This window comes from Lampetra fluviatilis, chromosome 17 (genome assembly GCF_964198595.1).
Source record: "Lampetra fluviatilis chromosome 17, kcLamFluv1.1, whole genome shotgun sequence".
Classification (NCBI taxonomy): Eukaryota; Metazoa; Chordata; class Hyperoartia; order Petromyzontiformes; family Petromyzontidae; genus Lampetra; species Lampetra fluviatilis.
Window position 1 is genome coordinate 10,352,641 of NC_136291.1, and position 23,813 is coordinate 10,376,453.

Below are 23,813 nucleotides of genomic sequence, written 5' to 3' on the forward strand. Positions count from 1 at the left end.
CAACCGAGCCACCTCGGCCACTGCCACAGGGTGCAAAAGATGTCACCGTGAATTGCTACACCAACCGTTCATAACAAACCCCGGGCAAGCGTATCGCCTGTCCAAGTGCCGGGGGAGTTTGGGGGAGGAGAGAAAAAAAGAAAATCACCTGGCGATAGCGGGGATTCCGGACGGGCTCGTAGGCCGCGCTGTAGGGAGCCGGTGTTGGCAGCAAGTAGTCGGGGGCAGCCCTCGCCCCAGCAAAGGGCGCGCACGGGAATCCTCCCGAGGGCAAAGTTCCCACCATGAATTCCTGGTGGTGGAGGCACGGGACAACCTCGCAGTGTGGGTCTCCAACAACCAAAAAGGTGCCGCGTGGACGTGTGTGCTTGTGTACCTTACAACAGCATATATAGGCGTAACTTCGTATCTTGACACTAAATATAGCCGAATCCCAAGACACCGTGACAGAAAAGATAACCGGTGGGGTGGGCGAGTGGGGTTGGAGGGGATTGTGATGGAGGGAGGTAGTCCGGTATAGGTGCTGTATAATACTCGTGCCTCGACTCGAATAGGTGGAGAGAGACTTAGCAGTGTTTACAACCAAGGGGGCTGTTCCAGACAGCGGACCCCCACACCAGTGAAGATCGACTGGTAATATTGATAGGAGACCTTGGTTACTGCGTGGCAGGGTGGCGCAGTGGTTAGATTTCCGGCTCGGACGCCATTCTGTCTGCCGTTTGTATATTCGCCCCCTGTTCTGCATGGATGTCCTCTGTATTCTCCGCGTTCTTTCCAATACTAAAAAAACAACAACATACAATGCAACTGGCATTGGCCAGAAATTCCAATGCTAAAATATAAACCTGAACGTATGTAGAACTTCTTTCTTCGCACCATATGTAGCCAACCGTGCTAAAATCGGGGATTACACGCAGCAACATCATCATGCCAGATGGGCAGGTTATGGAGACGAACTGCAGTGGCACCCACGTATCGGTGACCTCGGGAAAAACCCAAAGGGGTGATGAAAGAGCAGACCGAGAGGTTTGGCGTTGCTTGTGTAAGATGGTGAAAATCTGGCAGGAGAAAGGAATCAAAAGGATGGTATGGTCGCTCGATTCCCAATCTTAAGATCAGGAGTTCAAATTTCCATCAGTGGGCACAGCTCATCATCCCTTCCGGGTCAACAAAACAAGTACCACTTTGTAGAATATCACCAGGGGTGATTTGAAACCTGCATACAGGTCATACCCCAAGCCAAGTTTGAGAGAATGTGCCCATAGTGCGCAGCAGCAGCCACGACCCATCGCCAACCCCCTCGCATATTCCCTCGAAAATCCCCCAGGGTTAGAGAGCTCCCTCCCCCTGCCCAAGTCTGGAGAGTAACGGTCCAAGTGCTGCAGCCACGAGGCACGTGGCCAACCCCTCGACCTGCTCCCTCTTCCACCCTCCCACCCACGAGGTTCGAGCACAGCTGGTGGGCAGGGTCAAGCGTACGTCAGACCTCTACTCCCCCCCCCCCCCCAAAACCTCAATTGAAATGCGGGATTTTCCCACCCACAGTTCAAAATGACCATTGGAGACAAGTGCTTAACCAACATTTGAGCCGGGAAATGCGTGGAGCTTTGAAGAGGGAGAATGACAACAATGGCGATTCGAGATTTGAGTTCGGCTGCGACTCTACCACTGGACAGACGCTCCCCGGTGACGCGGGCGGTGAAGCGGCTACCTGTGGTTGACCCGGCGTGGGTGCGACATCGTGCAAGGGAGAGGCAACGCTTGCTGGGTTCGCAGTCGAGGCTGCCGACACCACCGTTGTTAGCCGGGCCGCAGGGTTGTCAGAGTCCTGGGGGGGGGGGGGGGGGGATGCATGCAGGCGACGTTACGCAACCGCCCAAGCGACACGAGAGACCTCCAAAGCAGTGGCCAAGTGACTCAGGCGGTCAATTCTTCAAGGCAATGGTTGGGGGGAGTAATGTGTGGGAGGTAGCCATGCATTACTGTACTTGGACTATCAAAAGACGGATAGATGCCAACGTCCGCTCCGAGGTAGCCAACAGATTGAAGTTCAATAGAGAGAATTAAATATCACCCCCTTGTATGCACAAGTTTTATAGGTACAATAAACCCTTGTTAATTCGACGCAAATGGGACTCGGGCCTTTGCCGAATTACCAAATATTCCAAATTATGTACTCGCCAGTGCCTCCCCTGCCCCAAAAAATAAAAACCTATTTTTTTTCTCCAAAAATTATGTTACTAAAAAGTAACACTTACCATGAGTAGCTAGCACTGCAGGCGAAGGAGGATGTGGTCGGTGACAGGTTGTGGAGGGGGGCTTAAATGCACTTCCTGACCTGTATGTTCCCTTTATCACTAAATTATAACGTAAATACCAAATTACACCAACTTAAAACTTCACATTTTTCACGTAACAATATTTACTTAAAGACTAAATTATATTACACTTTTATACCACATTGCTCATTGTCAGACTACATGCTTCCTCATCTTCTCCCAGGCTTTGTTGACGTTGTAAAAAATACTTGATTTTATGTGAAACTCTTCACACACACCATACGCATTGACACACCTGCATCAATTCCATCCAAAACTGTGGATTTGTCTCTCAGACTAAGGAATTTACACTTCAGTCCCTTTTGATTACTTCTTGATGTAGTTGTAGACGACATTCCTGAGAGGGTTTGCTTGCAGAGTGCATAAACAAGGTAAAGTCCAAAGCAACCGGTCTGCACGAACGCTCACCACGGGTGCCACCTCTAGACTGAGTCAGTGTTGGTCGTGGTGAGTGGCACCGCTCCACGGGTCTGCCGAAATTGGACCATTCGGTACACCGATTTGGCTCGTGGCGAATTACTAATGCTGTATATATGCCAAAAGCACAGCCGTTCCAAATTATCCCCAATTACGAATTATGAAATACCGAAATGACGGGGTTTTACGCTACTGTGGTTTTTCCTACCCCATGCCAAACATAATTTGTCGAATTTGACCAAACCTCCCATGGTCTTGAAACTCAGTTAGGCTATCATGGCTGTTAACACAGTCATCTGCACAATAATATCACTGTTACTAAGCAAATACAGGTAGTCCTCTACTTACGATGGAGATGCGTTACGACGACCCCATCGTAAGTCAAAAATATCGTAAGTCGAAGATGGCCTAGCCTACCCAGGAGTCTTAAAGAATGGTGATAATTTAGCAAAACAGAGCAATTTACAGTACCGTACTGTATAAACTATATACTGTATGTATTTATTAATTACTGTATTGCACAGTAAAATTTTAAGTAAAAAACAAGGTAAATTCTTGGCCTACCTTCAGGAAACAATCCTATCTGCTATAAATTTTTATAACATGTATTGGACGTATCGTATCGTGGTAACCCTAAAATGAAATCGCTAAAGCTACGTATCATTCATGCATTGAACATATAACGTATCATTGGACTGTACTCGCCAAGATTCGTACGCTGCTGCGTTTGCCTGCCGCGTGAAATGTAAAATATTTTACAATTTTGTCGTATCGCTATCGCCATCGTAATATTGAAATATCGTAAGGTCGGACCATCGTAACCCGGGGACTATCTGTATTGGTCAAGTTTCAGAAATGGTCTCAAAGCAAAACGCCTCGCCATCCCGGGTGGCGGTGACGAGCCCACGCGGCGGCGCTCACCGTGTCGCTGGAGGCCGACTCGCAAGACGACGCGGCAGACCCGCTGCTCGTCGACACCTGCTGGCTGCTGGAGCGCGAGTCCGACGACGAAGACACGGCGCCACCGCTGCCGCCTCCTCCTCCTCCTCCGCTGCTGCCTCCCCGCCCGCCACCCTCCTCCCAGTCCCCGCTTCCCGGCACCGCCGCTCCGGGTGCCGCCCCTCCCACGCCGGAGAGCGTGGGAGGGACGCCGTTGCCGGCCGACGACGGAGCGATGGCGACCGACGAGCACTTGAGCAGAACAAGACGTGGATCGGGGCGCACGCCCCCGAGGAGTCCGGGCACTGGCGGCCTGAAGCCCGATGCTGTCGGCAAGAGGGGAAGGGCGGTTATAGCAACGAGTGCCGACTCGGCGTGCAAGGGTAGAGTGGTGGCAGTGGTAAGCTCACGGGCACTACAAACCCGGTGGCCTGAAGCCCAACGCCCGGTTAGGCAAGGAGAGGGGGCGGCTACAGCGGCAATGCACCGTCAGCCATTCTGTGTGCGTGTGTGTACGCGGGTGCAGCAGTGACGGTGGTGAGCGCGCTGCTGTCGACCTGAAGCCTAATGCAATCTGGCCAAGAGGGAAGGAGGGGAGCTATAGCATCACGTTCTGTGGGCAACTTGTGTGTGTGCAACAGTGGAAAGGTGGCGCGGTAGTTAGCGTGCTGCGTGTCAAACCTGGCGACCAGAGTTGAAGTTGCAGCCACAACTAACAGTGGCGAATATCTGAACAGGCCAGGGGCCCCCTCGGGTGCATTGTGCAATTCTTAAAAAAGTTCTCGCAAAGAGCATTTGCCCCAACATTCTGAAAGGCTACGAGGGGCATCTTTGCGTGTGTGCGTTTCTATCAGTGTATTCATGTTCCCTTACGTTTCTGGCCAGGAAGTAATTTAGGCCTTAAGAGTCCTTTAATGTTTAGTTGGCGCACTCGAAGACCCCTTCCATACAGTAAACAACTGGAGCGTGCACTCCTTCAATGAATGGAAAAGCAAAACTAGACAAACTCTCCTAAAGCCCTCTCGTGGCTAGCAAACTGACATTCAGCCCCTGAACATATTGCCATACGCAACAAGTGTGATCATGTGACAGCAGGTGTGCGCAGTGACCACATCACCAAGCAGCTCCTGTTGTTTCGCCCAACAGAAAATATTAAAACGCAAGGTACAGGGCTATGCAAGAGATGGACTTATGTGGTACCCAAGGGACCTGGAGGAGTCGTGAATTTTCTGGCCACTGGTACCAGTGCTGGCAGGATCAGCCGATGCGCAGAAGGCGCACGAGATGAGCGTTTTCACCTGCTGGCGGCTGCTGCTGCTCACGATCAACAACTGGGAGGTGGAGGAGTGCTGCTCGTGACAATGAGCAGAGCACCGAGTGGATGAAACGCAGATAGCTGGCAGTGGGAAGTGCGGTTGGAACACGTGCCCAGTCATGGTAGTCTATTAATCCAGGACACTGGGTCCCATTCCATGAGGACCTGCCAGCGAGCCCTCGCCATTCTACATAGCTTCAAAGTCACTGACGTCACCACCACTTGTTGCTGTACGCTTGTATGCATTGGGTAGTGTCGTGTTGGAATGTGTGTATGTTTGTATGCAAGTGCAAGTGTGCAGGAGGTGTGGGGAGCAGTAAGATCGTGGGTAACGCACTACACTACCAACCCGACGACCAGCGTTGGATTCTCGCTCACAACCAAAAACAATGACGAATACTTTAACTGGTCCTGGGCTTTCCAAGTCAACTTAGGCTCACGAGTATCTGGTGCAGTGTGTAAACATCAGCAATGAGTAGACAATAGTGGCAGGGCATGGCGATGGCCACCCACCCCCTCGTGTGCCGTGCTGGCTAACAGCACCTCTTCCCCAGGGGATCTTTTGTCTTTGTGTACAAGAGTGGGTAGACAAGAGTGTGTAGGTTTGTGTGCGCATCTGCGTTTTCATGCAAGTGCAGTGAGAGCCTGCATGCAGGCATTGTCGTGACCAGCACAAAGTTACACCGTTGAGGCCATCTGCCTTCTTCACGCGTCACCATCAGCCACGTCGCAACGCACGCCTAACCGGTACGACCGCACGCGCTCGCTTACAACCACGTGCGCAACCACGTGGTTGCGCCGACGGCAAGAGCAACAACATGCCTGCAGGCTGCAGGGAGCAGGGGAAGGCGGAGAGGTCGGGCGTGACGGGGGAGAGTCCCCACGTCTGCTGGATCCACTCGCGGTACTCCGTCACCTCCCGCGTCACCTTCACGATCCGGCCCAGCGTGCTGTCGCCGCCCCCCCACCCGGCGCACACGCGTACGCACACAGACACAAAGCAACGGCGACGTTAGTTTGCAGCACTGAAAATTCGTTTAAACTACAGTCGCCGACCAGGGCGGTGCCGCAAACATCTGTGAAAAACAGCTTGATAAGCTCATCGGATTCCTCCAGGATAAATATTCTGATTCTGCGGTAGAGCGTTCGCCACTCATTGCCGTGGTTGCTCGTTTGAACCCGGCAGCTGCCCTGATTATTACTATGGCTGTAATAACCGTAATAATACTATGCACAGTCTGATTCTCAGCCGATGGCAAAGATCGCCTGACATTATTTATAATAGCAGGCCGTTGTGTGCCAGCGTCCGGGTTCAAATGTGCCTGCAATTGGGACAATACAATGCAATTAATGCCCCCTACCGACAGATTAATGCCCTAGGTCACTCAAAAATGAGGTAATGCCGATCTCCGGTTTTCACCCGAGTTAAAACAAAAATTAACTTTGCAGCCAATACACAACATCGGGGAAAAATGTATAAAAATGTGAAAAAGAGCTTAAAAGCTCACACAGATTCCTCAAGTCTCAATAAACATTCCGATTCTGAAAGGAGTCGCAATTGGATAGCCACAAGGTTAAATTCCAGTCAGAGGGTCAACGCTCTTAAACAGCAATCCATAGCCCATAAACTAGTGCTACTTTGTAGACATTAAAATGCACCTCCTATTAGCGCGGTTGGCTACGTACGATGTGAAAGAAGTTCAACATACATACCTATGGAGTGACTGGCTGCCGGCATGAGAATGAGGAATTTCCACCACTAGTTAATAGCCAATAAGGAGAGGCATGTTTGCCCGTACGACTCATTTTAGCAGGGAGACCGACTTTGAAATACAGCTGGGTTATCAGCTGATGTTTCTTCCCAAAATATCTTCATAGAATGCCTTCAGGTTAGAAGAACAAAGATATGCCGGGAAAACACGCAGAGCTGTTCTCAAGTGATTACGATAATGCCGATGCTACCGTTTACGCTGCTGCAGATCCCGGTGTTCTAGAACAGACATTGATGATTAATTGATTAAAAAAAAATCTGATCTTGCATTTAGGAATCGATTTTAGACAGGTTTTATGCAACCTATGCTAATTATGTGGAAACGTTCCCTAGGAGGATGATTAAATTAACTAGCGGAGCAACAAACGGTATAAATGAGATTGTACAAGTGACAAACTTTTTTTCTTGAATCCTGGTCATCACCTGCCAGACAGACGAATCCATACATCCTTCTGCTGATACTGCTGTTGATACTGCTAATGGCTGCCAAGGATGATGCGGCTAACACGGACACAACACCAGTGGTAAGAATTTTGATGCCGATAATAAGAGCACGCTTTGAAAAGGTCTCTAAAAAAAAGGAGTTGACAGCACTGGTTTGCACAACGACTGAACATCTGTGAAAGAGCTTTCAAGCTCATTAAATTCCTTCAGTATAAATAAAGATTTTGATTCTGAACTAAATTTACCTATATTGGACACCTGCTTTAAAAAAAAAACACCCAATGCCGATTTAAAGCTTTCGTGACTGCAGGGATTCATCTTCTTGGTTCTTTCGGTAAAGTCACGTAGAAGGGAAATAATAAAATAATAAAAATAAAACATGATAAAATAATTCTCACTAGTGAGAATTATTAGTGAGAATTATTTTATTATGTTTATTTTTATTATTTTATTATTTCCCTTCAACGTGACTTTACCGAAAGAACCAAGAAGATGACACCCAATGCCATCACAAGCTTCAAAATAAATGTTTGTCCGTCTAAGACTACCCTTATGGAGATAACAAGACGACCATTAGTCTGATGCTGCTGACACTGTTGCCAATGATGACACTGCTAATATTCACGACAGCTCCCTGTGAATTGTGGGTAACAGGTCCAAGGGGAGGGGTGGCAGGCACGCTGTTACCGGCTCAAAAAGCCTTCTCTTGTCCATGGTTCCTGTGGCCTGTAGGAAATTTCCAATCTTTAACAATGCAAAGAATTCCCCCCTTATTCCCACCTGCTCCCCTCTACTCCCTTACTAAAAAGTTCTTCTACCCTCACCTTCCCCTCACCACATAAAAGTTCACGTACCCCTCTCGCGGTCCCCACTCGGTGGGGCAGCAGCGAGCCCAATCTCCCCCTCCTCACACAACGTTCGGGACTTATGACCATCGCGGTTTGTGCACCTACTAAAATGGAATAAAAAAATAAGTAAAGAACTCTGACGGTGAGGATACCGACATAGATGGCCACCACTCCGACGCTGCGAAGCCTCTAGCTGACGGCGAGGAGGACTCGTAGTGGTTCTGTATGCATGTAGGCACAACTTCTTTCGCATTATATGTAGCCAAACGTGCCAAATCGGAGGTTCTGCTTGCTCATGCGGCAGTCAACAAGCAATGCACAGGGGAGCGAGGGAGCGAGCTGGCGGCCCACCTGTCCAGGTCGCGGTTGGGGTAATACTTGGCCTGTGAGCAGACGGCACGGTTCAGCACCGTGTAGGCGTAGTCGAAGGCTTGCCGGGCCTGCATCGCCCCGTACGAACTCCGCCCAAGGTCCTGACCTGCGCCACAGAGGATAGACGCGCACACCAACATGTGAAGCCGACGCCACAACGTCGTCGTCACACATTCTCCCAGCGACGATGTCGCTGGCAATAATTGTTCTCGGCAACTCCCGCCGTCAAACAAGCCATCATACAACTTGCATAGGAGTTGATTGTTCTTTAATAGTTTTTTTCCCCTCCCAATTAGATTTCAATTGTGATTTGGAGTGGTGTCGAGATAAAAAAAAACACCATCGGAACTTTCACAGCAAGTAGGGTAACAATTACCTTGTGTCACCAAATAACTAGGCATCAAACTATTTCTGAGGTCATTCAATAGCCTCCTATGCACACTAGAAGGTGCACCTCTTTATATGCCCTGTAATGAGCCTCATCTGATATATTTAATCCTCAGATGTAATAGGCCACATTCAGTGACAAACCAATGTAAAGCGATGCGTTGTTTGGGCAGAGCTGATCAGGCTGAGAAACTTCAAGTAACTTCACTTGAGAAGCCGATTTAAATCAGTTGGCTAAAACTCTGATTCAAGCCTAAGATCTAAGCATGCCAGCTCAGTGTTCCTACAAGTTAGTAGCCCCCTGATCCATACATCTACCACTCGCTCTCCATCTCTCCCAGACTATCGTGTTACTCGCGATCAATATGCCAAGGGCACCTCCAACAAAATTACGGTTCCTTTTCCACAAAGTCTCTGTTCGATGAGCAGCGACTCCTAACACATGATAACGTGCGTGTACGTCTGCCCAGGAAATGACCACTGCCTGTACATTAGAGGGGCACTATCAATTGTATCATTAGCGGCCATTTACAGTACCCAATCAAAAGCCTTTTTGACAATGTGACATTTGCAAACGATCAATGGAATATCCTCGACGGTCTAATATCAAGCAACCAATTTACCCATCTCGTAACCTTTTGATGGTCACAGTGTTTGGAATGCTGGCACATGTCAATATTTGGTCACAAAATGCGGTCATTTCCGAAGAGGCTTCCGAACCAATAGTCGAACATGAAGGCCGCATTGCAAGTCAAAAGGCGAAAATGTCATCCGGTGAAAGGTTATCCGCTGCGATTGAAGCATGGCACCGACTGAAAATAGAGGGACACGCTTCAATCGGCTTAGTCCCTTTTTTGTTCAGAAGCAAAACAATTTAGATTTCATAGCAGTGACAAACGTCCACTCTTCAGAGTTCGCAGTGCTGAAAAGCACCGCTGAAAAGGACTGCGAACTCGGCGCAAAGAGGAAAAAAAAAGCGGCAACGTTTAGTGTACGGCGGCAATGCTAAAATAAGAGGGAACATCAATGCAGCGTGTAGTCTGTTCTCACTCTTTGAAATAAGGGCGATTGGATGATTAATTGAGTGAAAGTGCCGGCTTTAACGATACCAGCGACCTACGTGCAAAAAAAACCCGTTGCGTTTATGCCCCACAAGAGGCGCTTTATAAATACTACAGCGCTTAACGTTACGGGCTGGATAATAAAATAAAATAAAATTTTAAATCAGGAAGACCAAGGTTGCTGAAGATAATAATCATAACGATGGACACTCATTCTGCAATAATTAATTAGTATTAATCCTGCAATTAGTAGTCAATCAAATCAATTTGATGAAAATACAGATTACAATGATGACAACTCTGCTGCTAATGACGATGGTGGTGCGACTAATGACAATTTCACTTGACTGCAACAACGATATAATAGCAATGACAACAATACAATGACACTGGCAGCAACACTAACATTAACAATCATGATATTTAAAAAGCGCTGCGTTTTATTGCTTCTTGGCAACATATTCAGTGTGTTTACGGTCGTGATAACGATTATTAGGTGATAATAATTGGAAACATAAACTTCTTGGCGAAGTAGGAAAATAGTTGTTGCACTCCGTTCGTACGTTTTGATCCACATGCCGACATGCATCTGCAATACTGCAAGCGGTCCGCTCAAGCTATAATTGGAACCGTCGGCGTCGGAAGGATTTCCAGACATCAATAGGCTTGACTCGGAGGTGTCAGCGGACAGTGTTTAACGGTGTCTTTGCCAATAGACTCCGACGGTTGCGAGCTCAGAAAAGAATAGATTTTAGGGGGCGCAGGAATTTAAATTGAACTTGACTTACTCAATATTATTCACCAACAATTCTTAACGAACGGTACACATGTGCTGACGGAATATGGAATATCCGATGAGGTTGAAAACAAATACAAAATTTAGCGTGATCAGATATAGGTCGAGCACCGACAAATCCGTAAAGAATTAATGCGAGGCTGGATTCATCATCCCTAATGAATAGACACCTATCAGTTTTCATTGTTGGAAATTCGGATTGAGCACTGGGATGTGACTGCAGGAGGCGCAGAGTTCCGAGTAAAGTCGAGATCATTCGAGCAGCCGCACCCACGCAACGGCGAGGAGCTGCCAAGCCGAGTGAAGATGAATGACAATACTATAAAAAACTATATTTCATTTTACCAGGGAATGCTCAGAGCTATACAGCTCTTTTTCAGAAGTGATCTGGCCACAAATGATAGCACAATGAAGTGGCTTGTCACGTCGAAATTTATAGCAGCCAAATACCCTAAATGCACGCGACCACAAGGAGAACATGCAAACTTTTTGGGATCGAACCCAAGACCTCCTGTATACCAGGCGAGGTAGTTAACATCTCCTAGCCACCGTGGCGCGCGATAATGCGGAGCGCCGCACCTGGTACCACGGGGTCCTCCACGAAGAGGAAGGAAGGGCCGAACCCCTCCACCAGCTCCTTCTGCGCCTCGGCCTTTGCCACGTAGCTGCCGCCGTCCTTGATGCGGATTCCCGCCTTCAGGTAGTTGAAGTTGCGTCCGTACAGCTCAAAGAACTCGATGAGCAGCATGCCGAGGTCTCCGTCCCCGCTGCGCCCATCGATATCCGCGTGCAGCTGCATTGGCGCAAAACACAGATCGTGCCACTCGTAACGACGCCGAGGTGGCCGCGAGGCTCGCAGAGCTCGTGCCGCGTTCCCACGAGATCTTAAGTAAAAAAAGTAGTTATTTGAAATTCTTATTTTTAATAGTATATATGTTGTTTGTCTCTTACCGCCTTTTGCGTTCCGATAACGTGCGTGTACATCATCAAAACAAAACCGGTAGAAAAACTAACTTTAACGATACCGAGGCTCCCACAAGGCGTGGCAGTTTGGCGCCAGCTATCGTAAAGTGCGGTCGTGTTGCTACAGTTCTCTGGGGTGAATAAAAGGTTTTTAAAAACAACGGCCAAATGCCTGGAAATAAAATTAACGCAGAGCCGCTTGCGTGTTCCGAGATTACGGTGAACGGGACACACCCTGGAACTTCCAGACGTCCCGTAATGGGAAAGAGTTAACTGCGATTTTTGAATATGTTGTTGTTAGTTTTAATGTTAGGTTAGGTTAGAAAAAAAACTTCAAGTTTTTCAAGTTTAATTTATTAGGTATAGCCCTGTGAGCCATGCGGCTCTTGAGTCGAGTGCAACCGCAACAAACAAAATATGAACAGAGAACATCTTAAAGCGACGACGCGCGACAGAAACATCCTGGATAAACCAGCAAATCTTCCAGAAAAAAACAAAACACCGTATTGGACTGTGCAGTTCAGTTGCCTGGGTGAAACGTGGGCCAAGTTTTGCCCAATTCTGGCCAACTATAATCACCTACTTAACGAACCACCTGAACATTTTTTTAACCAGGTAAGGCCCACTGAGCTATGCAGTTCTTTATCAGAAGCAACCTGGCCACAAATTATAGCTTAATGAAGTTGATTATGATATGGAAATTTGTAGCAGCCAATTACTCTAAAACACATGTCGATTCTATATGTGGAGGAGAAAAATCGGAGGACCCTGGAAAAAAATCCACACGACCACAGGGAGGAAAGACAGACATGCAAACTCCAAATGTACAGCAGGCGTCAGGCTCAGGATCGAACCCATGACCTCATGTATACCAGGCGAGGAAGTTAATATCCTCGCCACCATGGTGGCCCTACCGGTTTGGTTTCGCAAACCAAGCTAGCAAAAACCAGAATCCGAATTCCCACAGCAGCAGATGCGCTGTATCCGGGTTCACTTTGCTTTGGCCCCCTCTCAGCTTTGACGCGGGCTGCATGCAGAAGCAGCCGCAACTGCACGGGGTCAGTGGAGAAGAAACAGGGCACCAGCAAAATGCCATCTGTCGCATAACAGGTCAACTCCATTTCTGTGTTTTAATTTTAAAACAAAACAGGAAAATTACCAGATATATCGCTGCTTGGGTTCAAACAAGTGAACCCAAATCAGGCGTGAAACTTATAACAAAAATGTTTGCTTTGTTACTACGACCGCTTCCCTCCAGCTACAGAGCAACAGAAGGAATGCGATGGGGAGACATGAAGCGCAAGGATGGAGGGGAAAGGGAAAAGTCATTTTGGGCTGTTCCAGCAACGTTCTAGGAACATTTCTGTAAACCAAGCACACACTAAAGCTAATTCAGGAATGTACCTGGGAAGAACTGAAAAAACCCAGGGGAACATGAAATCATAGTCCCTCTTTAGAAGCAACGAGCTGGCACCCAATGGGTTCCTGGGCAAGCGCCATCATCGTCATCATCCGCGATGACTCACCATGGCCACCAGTGCCCAGAAAGTCTGGGTTCGTGCCACACGGCATGGAACACATCGAACCATGTGCGATCCACCCATCTATGCCGCCAAAGCGATGGTAGGCACCACCGCAAACAGCAGAGAATCCAGCTTTTCTAACGCACCACGCGACAATACATTAAAGTGGTGGTAATGATCATGGTGGCTGTGGTGGAGGCAACAATGGTGGGGGTAATTGATGGCAGTCGTGAAGGTGATGCTGGCGATAATGAAGGTTGTGGTGGTAATGATCAGTGGTTGGGGCGGTGATAACGATTGTGGGGGAAATGGATGGTGGTGGCGAAGGTGATGAAGGTTGTGGTGGTGGTAACGATGGTGGGGGTGCTGGTGGTAATGATCATGGTAATTGTGGTTGGTAATGCCAGTGGAGGTAATGAGAATGATGGTGGTGGTGGAAAAGGTAATGTTGGTAATAATGAAATGTGGTGCTGGTAACAAGAATGGTGGCGGTGGTAACGACGATATGTTTCGGTAACCAAAAGGTTGCCGGCGATAACGGCGGTGAAATGATCTGAGCGGAGCAGATGTGCCGCGGGGAGGGCGGCACCTGCAGGAAGCTGACGACGAGCATGACGAGCAAGTAGGAGCTCACGCCGCCCGTGTACGGCTCGTTGAGGTCGCGCTGCAGCAGGAACTGCTTGAGCACCAGCACGAGTTGTGGCAGCAGCGGGTACTCCTGGATCGTCGGGCGAGCCACGGGGCCGACATGCGGTGAGGCACAGGTCGGGGATGGAATCGCGTTAATATAGCAACGTACAATCGGTCGTTATCATCGTCAACGAATGTTGTCACGTCAGCAAGATAAATCGGCATTATCGTAATCAGCAGCATCGTCAACAGAAGTAGAATAATCTTCACCACACTCATGAGCGGCATCGTTGTCAGCAGCCACATCAATAGCATCGGCTACAATTAGAAGCAGCAGCAGCAAAATGAGTGTCACCCACTGTCGGAAGCAGCAGCATCACGATCATCATCACCCACGGTTTAAGGATTTCTAATGAACTGGAAGGTGATCTACAAGGAGATTTCTATGCAGTGTCCATCGTCAAACAAGCATGGGGCGGGCACTCATCCTCCAGCAGGCCTGGGGTCAAATGGGGGACATTCCACATTCACATGCCTGGAGACAGCGTATCCAATCAAATGTTGTCTACATTCTGCAAAGCGGAACTCATTTTATTAACCCCCGAGCAATAATGGGCTCAGATGACAACCTGAAACAGTATCAACATTTGCAACTTTCCGATTTTGGAGCTGGGTGTTCTAACCACAGCCTATGACCAATTTACACCAAAGGCAACGGTCTTTCGTCGGATCTCGGAGGCCAAGCAGGTTCGAGTCTTCGATAGGCAAACACCACGCACAGACGTGTTGCCAAACAGCTGCTGCGGAGCTACAATGTGTGCAGCAAATTGCGATGCGGGCAAAATCCATCATTATACAATGTGCCTCCACGTCTACGCTTCCAGCCTTCACAACCAGCACTGACCAGCATGAAGTGCTGGAAAATAACCCGCATGACCCGCACGGCATGGGGAGGCCCTCATCCTGCCGTGGATGGACAAAAAGGGGCTGTACATGTACATAGCCTCCTATAAACGACAGCGCCACCCTGGGTCGGTTAGACAGAGTCCTGTGCGATAATAAACGACAAAAAAGCCTTTGTTATGCAGCCGTGTGACGAGTGCATCTGCACACCTCGATGAACTGCTTCACGAGCCGGGCAGACTTCACACCCGTGTCTACGTTGAAGCTGATGTCCACCTTCACCTCGGTACGCTCGTCCGTCAGCTTGATGATGGGCACCTGTTCACACACACACAAAACAGACATCATTCTCTACCTCTTGACCTCGTCACCCCAGAGCTTCATAACATCACACCATGATTTCTTGACCCCACTTCTAAAAACATACCATCCATGAGCCCGAATCTCTTGGACATCCCGATGTCACTTATAAAACCTCTTGACCTCACTCCCAATGACTTTAATCCTACCCTCATCCAGACCTCCTAGCTGCACCCTTTAACATGTCATCCTCACCTCGTAGATGACCTCACTCCTGGGACCTCTTGATCATCTTGCCTCCTATTATCCTTCCCTTATCTCCACACCTATTCCCTTGGGGGCCTCCAATATCTCAGAGCATCACCCTCTGTGTGCGCAAATCGAACTCCCTTCCAGACCTATCCCAACACTTAATGGGTTAGAATATCCCTGGGTTTGATCTTCCACGAAGCTCATGGTCCACCCTAAAACTGCATCCGCACAAAGCATGGCAGCAGATGCGTATACCCGCTGCACAAATGGAATGTTAAAACCTCTCCAGTGTGCGACTGTGGTCATCCAGAACAGATCGCACAACGTCTAACGGTGCAACGCCCGATCCACAAATATGAAGTAGACATCACGGCGATACACTCGGCTGCTCCTGACGCGGTTATCCGACTTGACTACCTGAATGTGAGATTGTAGTTGTTGCTCTGCATCTACATATCAGCCATACAAAAATTTGAATATGGGTCGCCTACGGCCAACCCAAAGCAGCAGCGGAAGACTCCACTCACCCGTGCCTTGTCCAGCACCTTCATGGCCTCGGGCCGAGACACGCGGTGCCTTCGCAGCGCCTCCTCCAGCGCATAAATGGGGTTGGGCCCCAGGTTCCCAAACACCACCAGGTCGATGTCACTGCGTTCAGATAACAGTGTGCGTGCGCACACACACAAAATGCAAAAGGAAGCCCATTTAGCGTTACAGAATACGGTATATACAGAATCAGAATCTTTACTTATCCTGGGAGAAATCGAAAAACATCACCACAATCACAATATTGCGAGTTCAACTTCCAGTCAGCGGTTGATTTCACCCATCATCCCTCTCCAGAGATATAACTGTTGAATTTCCAAAAGAGTGTTGCTTATTTTACCGACCCCAGGGAGGGAAGATGGATCGAGCTGAACTAGGGGTCGGCACGGTTTGAACCGACTCAAACTGGTTTCAAATTGAGCAAACCAAACCAAACCAGCGACGACTGAACCAAACCAAACCAAAACCAAACCAAACCAAGCTAAACCAAACCTCTTGAGTTGGCTTGAACCGAAAAGATGCGCGGCAAACAATATTCGCATTCAATACAAATATCAAGTGTATTAATCGCTAATTTCTACGCAGGCTTTCTTCATATTGAGATTCACTAGCAAGTACTGGACGACGATGTCGTCCACAGCCATCTCCTCAAGCTTGGCACGCCCAATGTCCTTGAACGCAGTGTGGTAGTTCAATGGCAGTGAAACCCCAACACTAGGCAACATCCGCGCCCACGAGCGCACACACATCTCGGCCTTGAACGTGCACTTGTGCAGGTTTGGTCGGTCGAGAAAGGAGCGCTTGGCGGCCGAGTTTGCTCTCTCGGAGGGCACGGACGACGCCGGGATAGGCAAATAGTCGAGGGCCACGCGTCGTAGGCGCGGGTACTTGCCGCCGTACAGCTTCCACCACTCGACGACGCCCATGCTCAGGTCCTGAGTCGGCTCAAGCAGGAAGCGGTCGACCTTGGAGGCGGCGCCGTCGTGAGCGTTGGGCGCGTAGACCATGTCAAAGAGGATGTTAATGCCGCCACGCGGCGCCGCCTTCGGCGCCGCGTCCGTCGTCAACGCTGGGTAGCGCTGGTTGAGAATGTCCGTCATCATGTCCTTGATATTGCTGTACTCGGTGCTCGAGGCCGCGGGCTTGGGGTGGCGCAGGTCGAGAAAGCGGGCGACGCGGCTTGGTTCGGACGAGAGAAGGTCGCTGTACTTGACCATGTAGTCGGAGATGGTCACGGCGGCCGAGCTCACGACCACATGAGGACTCGGGCGGTGGGTCATGCAGTGGCTCAAGAGAGCCTCCTGCGCCGTGATGGCGTTCGAGATGGTGCAGTACTCCTCGGCGCCCATGGCATCGGAGATGGCCGCCGGCTTCTCCAAGAACTGGCAGAGCAGCGCCGCCTGCTCCCACTGCTCGTCCGACAAGCCGGCCTGGCTCCGCGACCAGCCGGGCTCAAGGCAGATGGCGTCGATCACTTGGCGCTGCCTTAGCGACGCCGTGAGCATCACGTACGTGCTACCCCAACGTGTGACCACGTCGAGGCAAGGCGGCTGCAGCGGGCACTTGAGGTAGTGCCGCGCGAGCGACGTGTAGGCCGCCCTCTTCGTCTTGCTCTTGCGGATAGCGCCGAGCGTCGCGCGGAGGCTGCGCAGTAGTGTCTCGAACGCGCCGAATGAGGCCTTGACGCCGAGGTTGACGCAGTGTGCGATGCACCGCAAGCAGCACGTCGAGCGCAGGTTGCTCCCCTCGAGAAGCGTGAGGGACTTGGCGGATGCGACGGCGTCAGAACCGCTGTCGGTGACGACGGCGAGCAGGCGCGGCCACACGCCAAAGTCGTCGAGCAGCTCGTGCAGGCACTGCGCCATGCGCTTGCCCACGCCTTCGCCCGGGCCACCCAAAAGAAGTCAATGATGCAGTTGCACATGGAGAACGACGCCGGGTCCATCCAGTGGAGGGTGACCGAGAAGAAGCCGGTCATGGCGTCGTTTGTCCAACCGTCGTAGGTCAAGGAGACGCAAGAGCCAAAAGTAGTAAAGTACTGTAGCACGAGTAGCTTGAGGACGACATACATCTCGAGCATGCGGAGCTTGACCGTGCGCTCAGACTTGGGCTCGTAACCCGGGGCAGCTCGTTGAAGAAGAGTCGTAAAGGGATCCTATGTTACGTCTTTATGGCCTAGACCACTCGTCGCGATGTACTCGGCGACAAAGCTGTCCATGGCCTTGCTCGCGTGCGCTGACATGGGCGTGGCCATCTTGGACTGCACGAGCAAACCCTTCCCCGTCGGCGGCGACGTGACGACCGTGGGCGACTCGGGGTCGACGATCCCATGGGTCTTGAGATGCTTGATACGGGTGCCCGAGGAGGTGGAGCCCGCGTACTGGAGGGTGCAGATCTTGCAGGTCCGGCTCTGCACGTCGCCCGCGGCCTGGCTCGTCTCAAAGTACTCGTCGTGCCACAGCGCTCGGGACACACGGGCCTTCTTGGGCTTGGGCTGCGTCGCGGTCTGCAGCGCTGCGGCGCCGAGGGTGCGCATGAGGCTCTGCCGCGTGTCGCCGCGCGTGGCGTCCGGGCTCTCACGTTCGCTCGCCATCGGCTCCTCGTCGCTACCGGCGTGTTTGGTCTCTTCCACGTCGTGGATGAGATACCTTGTGATGCTGGAGCCGCCGGGGATGGCGCCGTCTTGAGCCGCTCGAGCCATGGAGATGCAATTGCAAAGTGAATTCGCAGGCAAAGGCAACTACAGCATGTCCTTTCGTGTCGCCTTTACAACCAACCAAACTAGTTTGAGCCGGTTCCACCCTGTCCGAGCCAAACCGAGTCGGTTTTCGTAGCCCCAAACCAAACCGAACCAGTTCAAACAGAGCCAAACCAAACCGATTTGGTTCGGTTCAAACCGCGGTTTGGTGGTTTGAGCCAAACCGTGCCGACCCCTAAGCTGAACCCTTACGAAAATTTGACCTTGTAACTTTCATTCAATAGTGTCACCTATGCAAATTATCATAGCATAAAGCTGCATCCGTAACAAGCGAGGGTGTAACAATTCACCAATTCGGAGATTAAAATCGAATTCCTACGCTTGCAATGCACGCAAGCAACCGCGCACAAAGACTTTGTTTACATCATATCGCAGCATTAGGAATACATTTTTTATTTATAGGCCCACAAGGGGCGAGTGCATTGTCATGGACCTAAAAAATGCAAAACCACCACAGCGGTAACAAGCCCCGTGAGCGAGCCATGGAACCTGTTTGCAGCCTGGACCAGGTCTGCTGCGCGCAGGAGGCTTTCGAGGCTCTGTCGGCGCTTCTCACGATCGCGCGCTGCACCAAATAGCTCTCCACGCACGCCATGCGGAGTGTTTCCAACACCGGACACCCACACTGCACATGTCTTCAACTCACTTTAATAGCTTTTAAAAAGCCAACGTGCACTTTTTTTTCCCCGTTACACACAGCCAGCATACTTGAGGGAAGGGCAGTGCTTCAAAATGGGCTTGTACAAACACCATCAAAGCACAACACTCATTTCCATTTTATTAAAAAAGGCTCCCTTTCACGAGATTTTTTTTTGGCAGAAATGCACCACTCTCCTCCAGCGAATAAAATGCCACTTGTCCACCCGCATAAATAACGGGGCGTTTCATCAAAACGGGACCAAGCACAGCGGACTAATTTGTGTCCTACGTTAAAGCCTTTTAGAGAACGGGGGGGGGGGGGGGGGGGGGGGAAATGTTGGGTGACGAAATGAAAATCAAGCGGATGTGTACCTCATGTCCCAGCAGCGTGAAAGGAAACAAACGGTCCCTTTTATTGGCAACAGCCTTAGGAGAAAGTTGTAATTTGTTTCTGGAGATCGCCGAGGCAAGTAGGAAATGGAACTTGTTGTTTTTTTAAAGGATGAATGCTGCTCAGCGAGCCCCTATTGACGCCGGGGTAGCACACGTTAAGCAGTGGCACGCGAAGGGTGCTGGTGTGGCAGTCGCGACATCCAGCCACCTTGGTGTTCCTACAAAGCTCGTTTACAAATTGTCCCGGGTATTCATTTAAATACGGCCAAGTGGCTGAGTGGTAGTAGAGCAGGTGGCCTACAATCGCAAAGGTTGCGAGAGCTCCAATACTGGTTGGATATTGATTTGTCCAATCATCCCTCCGAGGCCAATAAAGTTGGTAACAACTTTGTAGAGCAGGTCAACAGTGGTAGCCCTACGGATAGATCAGTCCGTCATGGAATGTAGAACTTCCACCACTGGATAAAGGGCCGTTCACTCCACCTCATTGTTCATTTTATTAAGAAATTACGCTCTTCATTTCAGGTTAAATGAACCTAGGAATTGCAAAGTCAGCTGTAGAAACGACTTGCCAATGCCATCATGCATGGCTGGGAATGTAATCCAGGTTGCCAGGATTGCAGCGTAGTGCCACTAAATCATTGCGACTCGCCACACGTGCACAAACAAAAACTGAAGGCTCTCTGCACGCCTCTTACCTTGTGGGGAGGTACAGCTTTGTAGTGACACTTCCATACACTTGGACCTGAGAAGAAATATAAAAATAGACATCGCATTAAAGTTTAAAAATGCATCTTAAATATTAATTTGTGTGCGCGTTAGAAGACGGGGAAGCTCTCATTGCCGTTTGCTGAACTGCCAATTTAATGTCTCTTTAATGACTTTCCAGAAAAGAGCATCGACCTTACGTCAGTAAAAAATCAACATTATGGCATAGCATATCATGGCAGGAGTAATCAGTAACATATCGTCACGAAGATGTTCAGTCAAATCATCCAGACTGTGTTCAGGCCAGTCTCCCTTCAGGGTCAATACATTGCAATCTTGGGAGAAGATGAAAAGCCATCCAAATAAATGGTAATTTACATCCTACAGATCGATAATAATATTAATTAGTTACATTTGTAAGGTGCATTTCATCCGTAGATCCCATTGCGCCCAAGTATGGAAAGCAGGTGATAAAGAGAACCAGAGTATAGAAAACGACCAAAAATAGGGGGTGAAGGCCAATCTAAAGAGAAGAGAGTTAAGAGACCGGACTTGAATTAGGTTCAACAACTTCAACCGTCTTATTAGCAAAAAGGCACAAAGCATTCCATCGGTCTGGGATCTGCAGTGGCAAAAGCCCGATCACCCCAGGAACAGAACCTTGACCTCGGAGTACTTGGAACAAGGCAAGCGGGGACACCCCGTTGGATTGTAAACATGGATGATTTTTTGATGCATTGGTCGGGTGCCTCACCGCAACTAATACAATGCCCACATCACGATATTCACAACTTGGTGACAAGATGACGATTCGTGTTTCCTTCACTTGCATTTGACACGTAACCTACCGTTTACACAGTACCAAAGTCGCTGTATATATCTGCTTAATGTGTCTATAACTAAAGTTCTAAATTGTGCTACAGTCCATGTAAAATTACTGCCGAAGCAAGCTAAAACTACATGCCAATGTATTATGAAATATTTATGTTCGTGCAATTAGAGCCGTCACATGACAATTGTATTTTTTGTTCCAATTTGTATTCGCTTCATTGCTGTACTTCATTTTAAATGCTTTTGTTGGATATATTTGCCAACCCAGGTCACCCTTGCAAAAGAGAAACTCATCCCAGTCTCGAGTTCCCACAACCTGGTTAAAACAAAACTTTAAAAAACTAACATGGTACCAGCACCACGAAGAACCCATGGTACAAAATTCCAACTTTCATTCCAGTAAAAACGCTCACATTTAAGTCTAGTTATTTTATTACTTAAACTAGGCCACGCAACAATACAAAAACAACTTTTGTACAACAAATTATCAGAAAACAATTTCCAGAATTCGATCCAAGGCACAACGTGTATATTTGGACGATGTTTTGACGGGTCGGGACTGAGACCAACTCGTCATTTGCGCAATTTGTTGGGTTATGCCAGAGACGGCCGAATGCGAGGGGGTCCTCATGCTCCCAAGCCAAGTGCGGTGCTCAGATCCATTAGAAGTGCTGAGCCAGGTGGTCAATACTCCAATTTTTTGTGCCAGGGTCCACCCACAGCCCCCTCCCCACAACACAACCAGTGTCAACCTCAAAAACAATGTTATACACCTCTCTTAAACCCCAACATGAGGTTTGAATTCACAATCTTCCAATTCTAAGTCAAGTATTAAAAATCACAGCATTAAACGACTGGAATGAACGGTGTAAAGTGAAGGTAATAATTACATCAGAGTCTGGTGCAAGGAAACGCATGGCCAGGGCAGGAGCCAGGTCCATGTGGAGCAGAGTAGTGGGGGAACAGGAGCCCAAACATGGCCAGTGTGATGGGTGAAATGCCAGATTTGGGTGGCGGTTAATGCCATTATCCACTCCGTCCATTTCAGGGCAATCATCGCCGACAAATGATTGTCAGTACTTTCCATCGTAAAAATCTCATTGCCAAAAATATGAACAATTCTAATCAAAGCTGCCTCCCTAGTTGGCAACTGGAGTGGCAACGTCTGATTAGATCGGAGGTCACGCGACTGACTGCCTGACAGCGTCACGCTTTCTGCGCTTGACATAATAGCAGCTGCCACACAGAGCATGAGCTAAATCTCAGCAGAAGGAACAAAAAGCATTTGGATGGGTTGCTCTTCTGGTAAGTAATGTGTTGTACTGTACCAAGTGACGAGCAATAATGGACTGCATAAAAGGAATGACAATAACCCAACTAGTGACTCGTGCTGCTGGCCTACCCCATCCCTCATCAACAAGATAATTTACAATCTGTAGCCCAATCCTTGTGTAGCATGCAGTTTCCGAAGGGCTTCCTTTGAGTGGCTGAAGAGAACGGTTACTCCCACCAAAGTCGCCATAAAATCGCTCACTGTCGATGCATTGTCGGTGAGGATTGGCAGCAATGATTGCCCTGAAATTGCTGAAGTGGATCATGGCCTTGAGGCACAGACTACTCAAACTTGGCACTGCAGAGCCTCAGCAGCACCCGGGCCCAAGAGCCGACACATTCCAGGGAATCGGCACCAATAAAAAGGAACCCATGACAAATTATAACTATTATTATACTTTTGGGTTAGAACGATTAGCACGGTTGGCTACATATGGTGCAAAAAGAGTTCAACATGCATGAAGAGTACATCTGGCATTCACCCCATTCTTACAGCTCAAGGCTATCACGTGAAAGCAAAATTTCAACGAGCGTGTCAGTAGGGTGGCCGTATTGCCGTGTTTTCCCAAAATAAGTAATTTGCTATGTATGTTTTACACTAGGCAAATTTTGACTGTGACACAGGGCCATATTTCTTATTATTTTTATACCACCATGGGGACCTTTTCAGCATCCACTGGAAAGCAAAGCAGGAGGGCATGCATGTGTTCAAGACACCCGGATTATTAACCAGGGTGGCTGCTGGGTTCGAACCACAACAAACAGCAAAAGCGCCACCTCAGGCGTGACAAGTGACTGCAGTGCACAGAGCACTTATAAATAAAAAATGCGGCGCACGAACCCCAATTCTTTAATCCTTGAAAAACCAAAGAGGTTAGTCAGTTTAACACAGCAGGCTTTCGCGACCAATATTATCCAAAGGATTTTTTGGGTTAGATTGCGATCTAACCCTAAAAAAAAAAACTCTTCATGGATCATACAAAAGTAGCAGACAAAAAAAAAATCTATAAATGGTGAGCTCTGAAACATCAATAATCTACATACAGCAGCTCCTGCAGATGATGTTCCTTGTTAATCCATGCTCATGGGTTCAGCAGATGTTTAGGGAATGTGCCCTGTGCAGTCGTTAGTGGCTCGACACTCCGGTGAAGATGGAATTGCAGCTCCCACGTCTCAGAGTTAATAGTCAAGCATTTGCTAGGAACTAGGTTCTCGACAATTCACCGTAATGTACTTGGACACTGCTGCCCCAGATGCTGAATTGCTGCAGCAGCTGCAATTTTCCGCAGAAGCCGTTTTCACCAAAAAACCTCCACTGAACAAAACTCGCAGCACATAGCCGGCAC

General features: G+C 49.0%; 1 protein-coding gene across 1 annotated transcript in view; it reads right to left on the minus strand.

Moving 5' to 3' along the window:
* The window catches only part of LOC144936930 (terminal nucleotidyltransferase 4A-like), a 45,206-nt gene that overhangs the window by 6,491 nt on the left and 14,902 nt on the right, over window positions 1–23,813 (minus strand). The window contains exons 3-12 of the mRNA XM_078864170.1: window positions 20,295–20,341; window positions 15,788–15,908; window positions 14,919–15,026; window positions 13,765–13,893; window positions 11,269–11,482; window positions 8,425–8,551; window positions 5,833–5,960; window positions 3,678–4,021; window positions 1,712–1,828; window positions 149–292 (exon numbers count right to left, since the gene is read on the minus strand). Coding sequence (XP_078720296.1) covers window positions 149–292; window positions 1,712–1,828; window positions 3,678–4,021; window positions 5,833–5,960; window positions 8,425–8,551; window positions 11,269–11,482; window positions 13,765–13,893; window positions 14,919–15,026; window positions 15,788–15,908; window positions 20,295–20,341 — 1,479 coding nt within the window. The remainder of the gene's footprint in view (window positions 1–148; window positions 293–1,711; window positions 1,829–3,677; window positions 4,022–5,832; window positions 5,961–8,424; window positions 8,552–11,268; window positions 11,483–13,764; window positions 13,894–14,918; window positions 15,027–15,787; window positions 15,909–20,294; window positions 20,342–23,813) is intronic.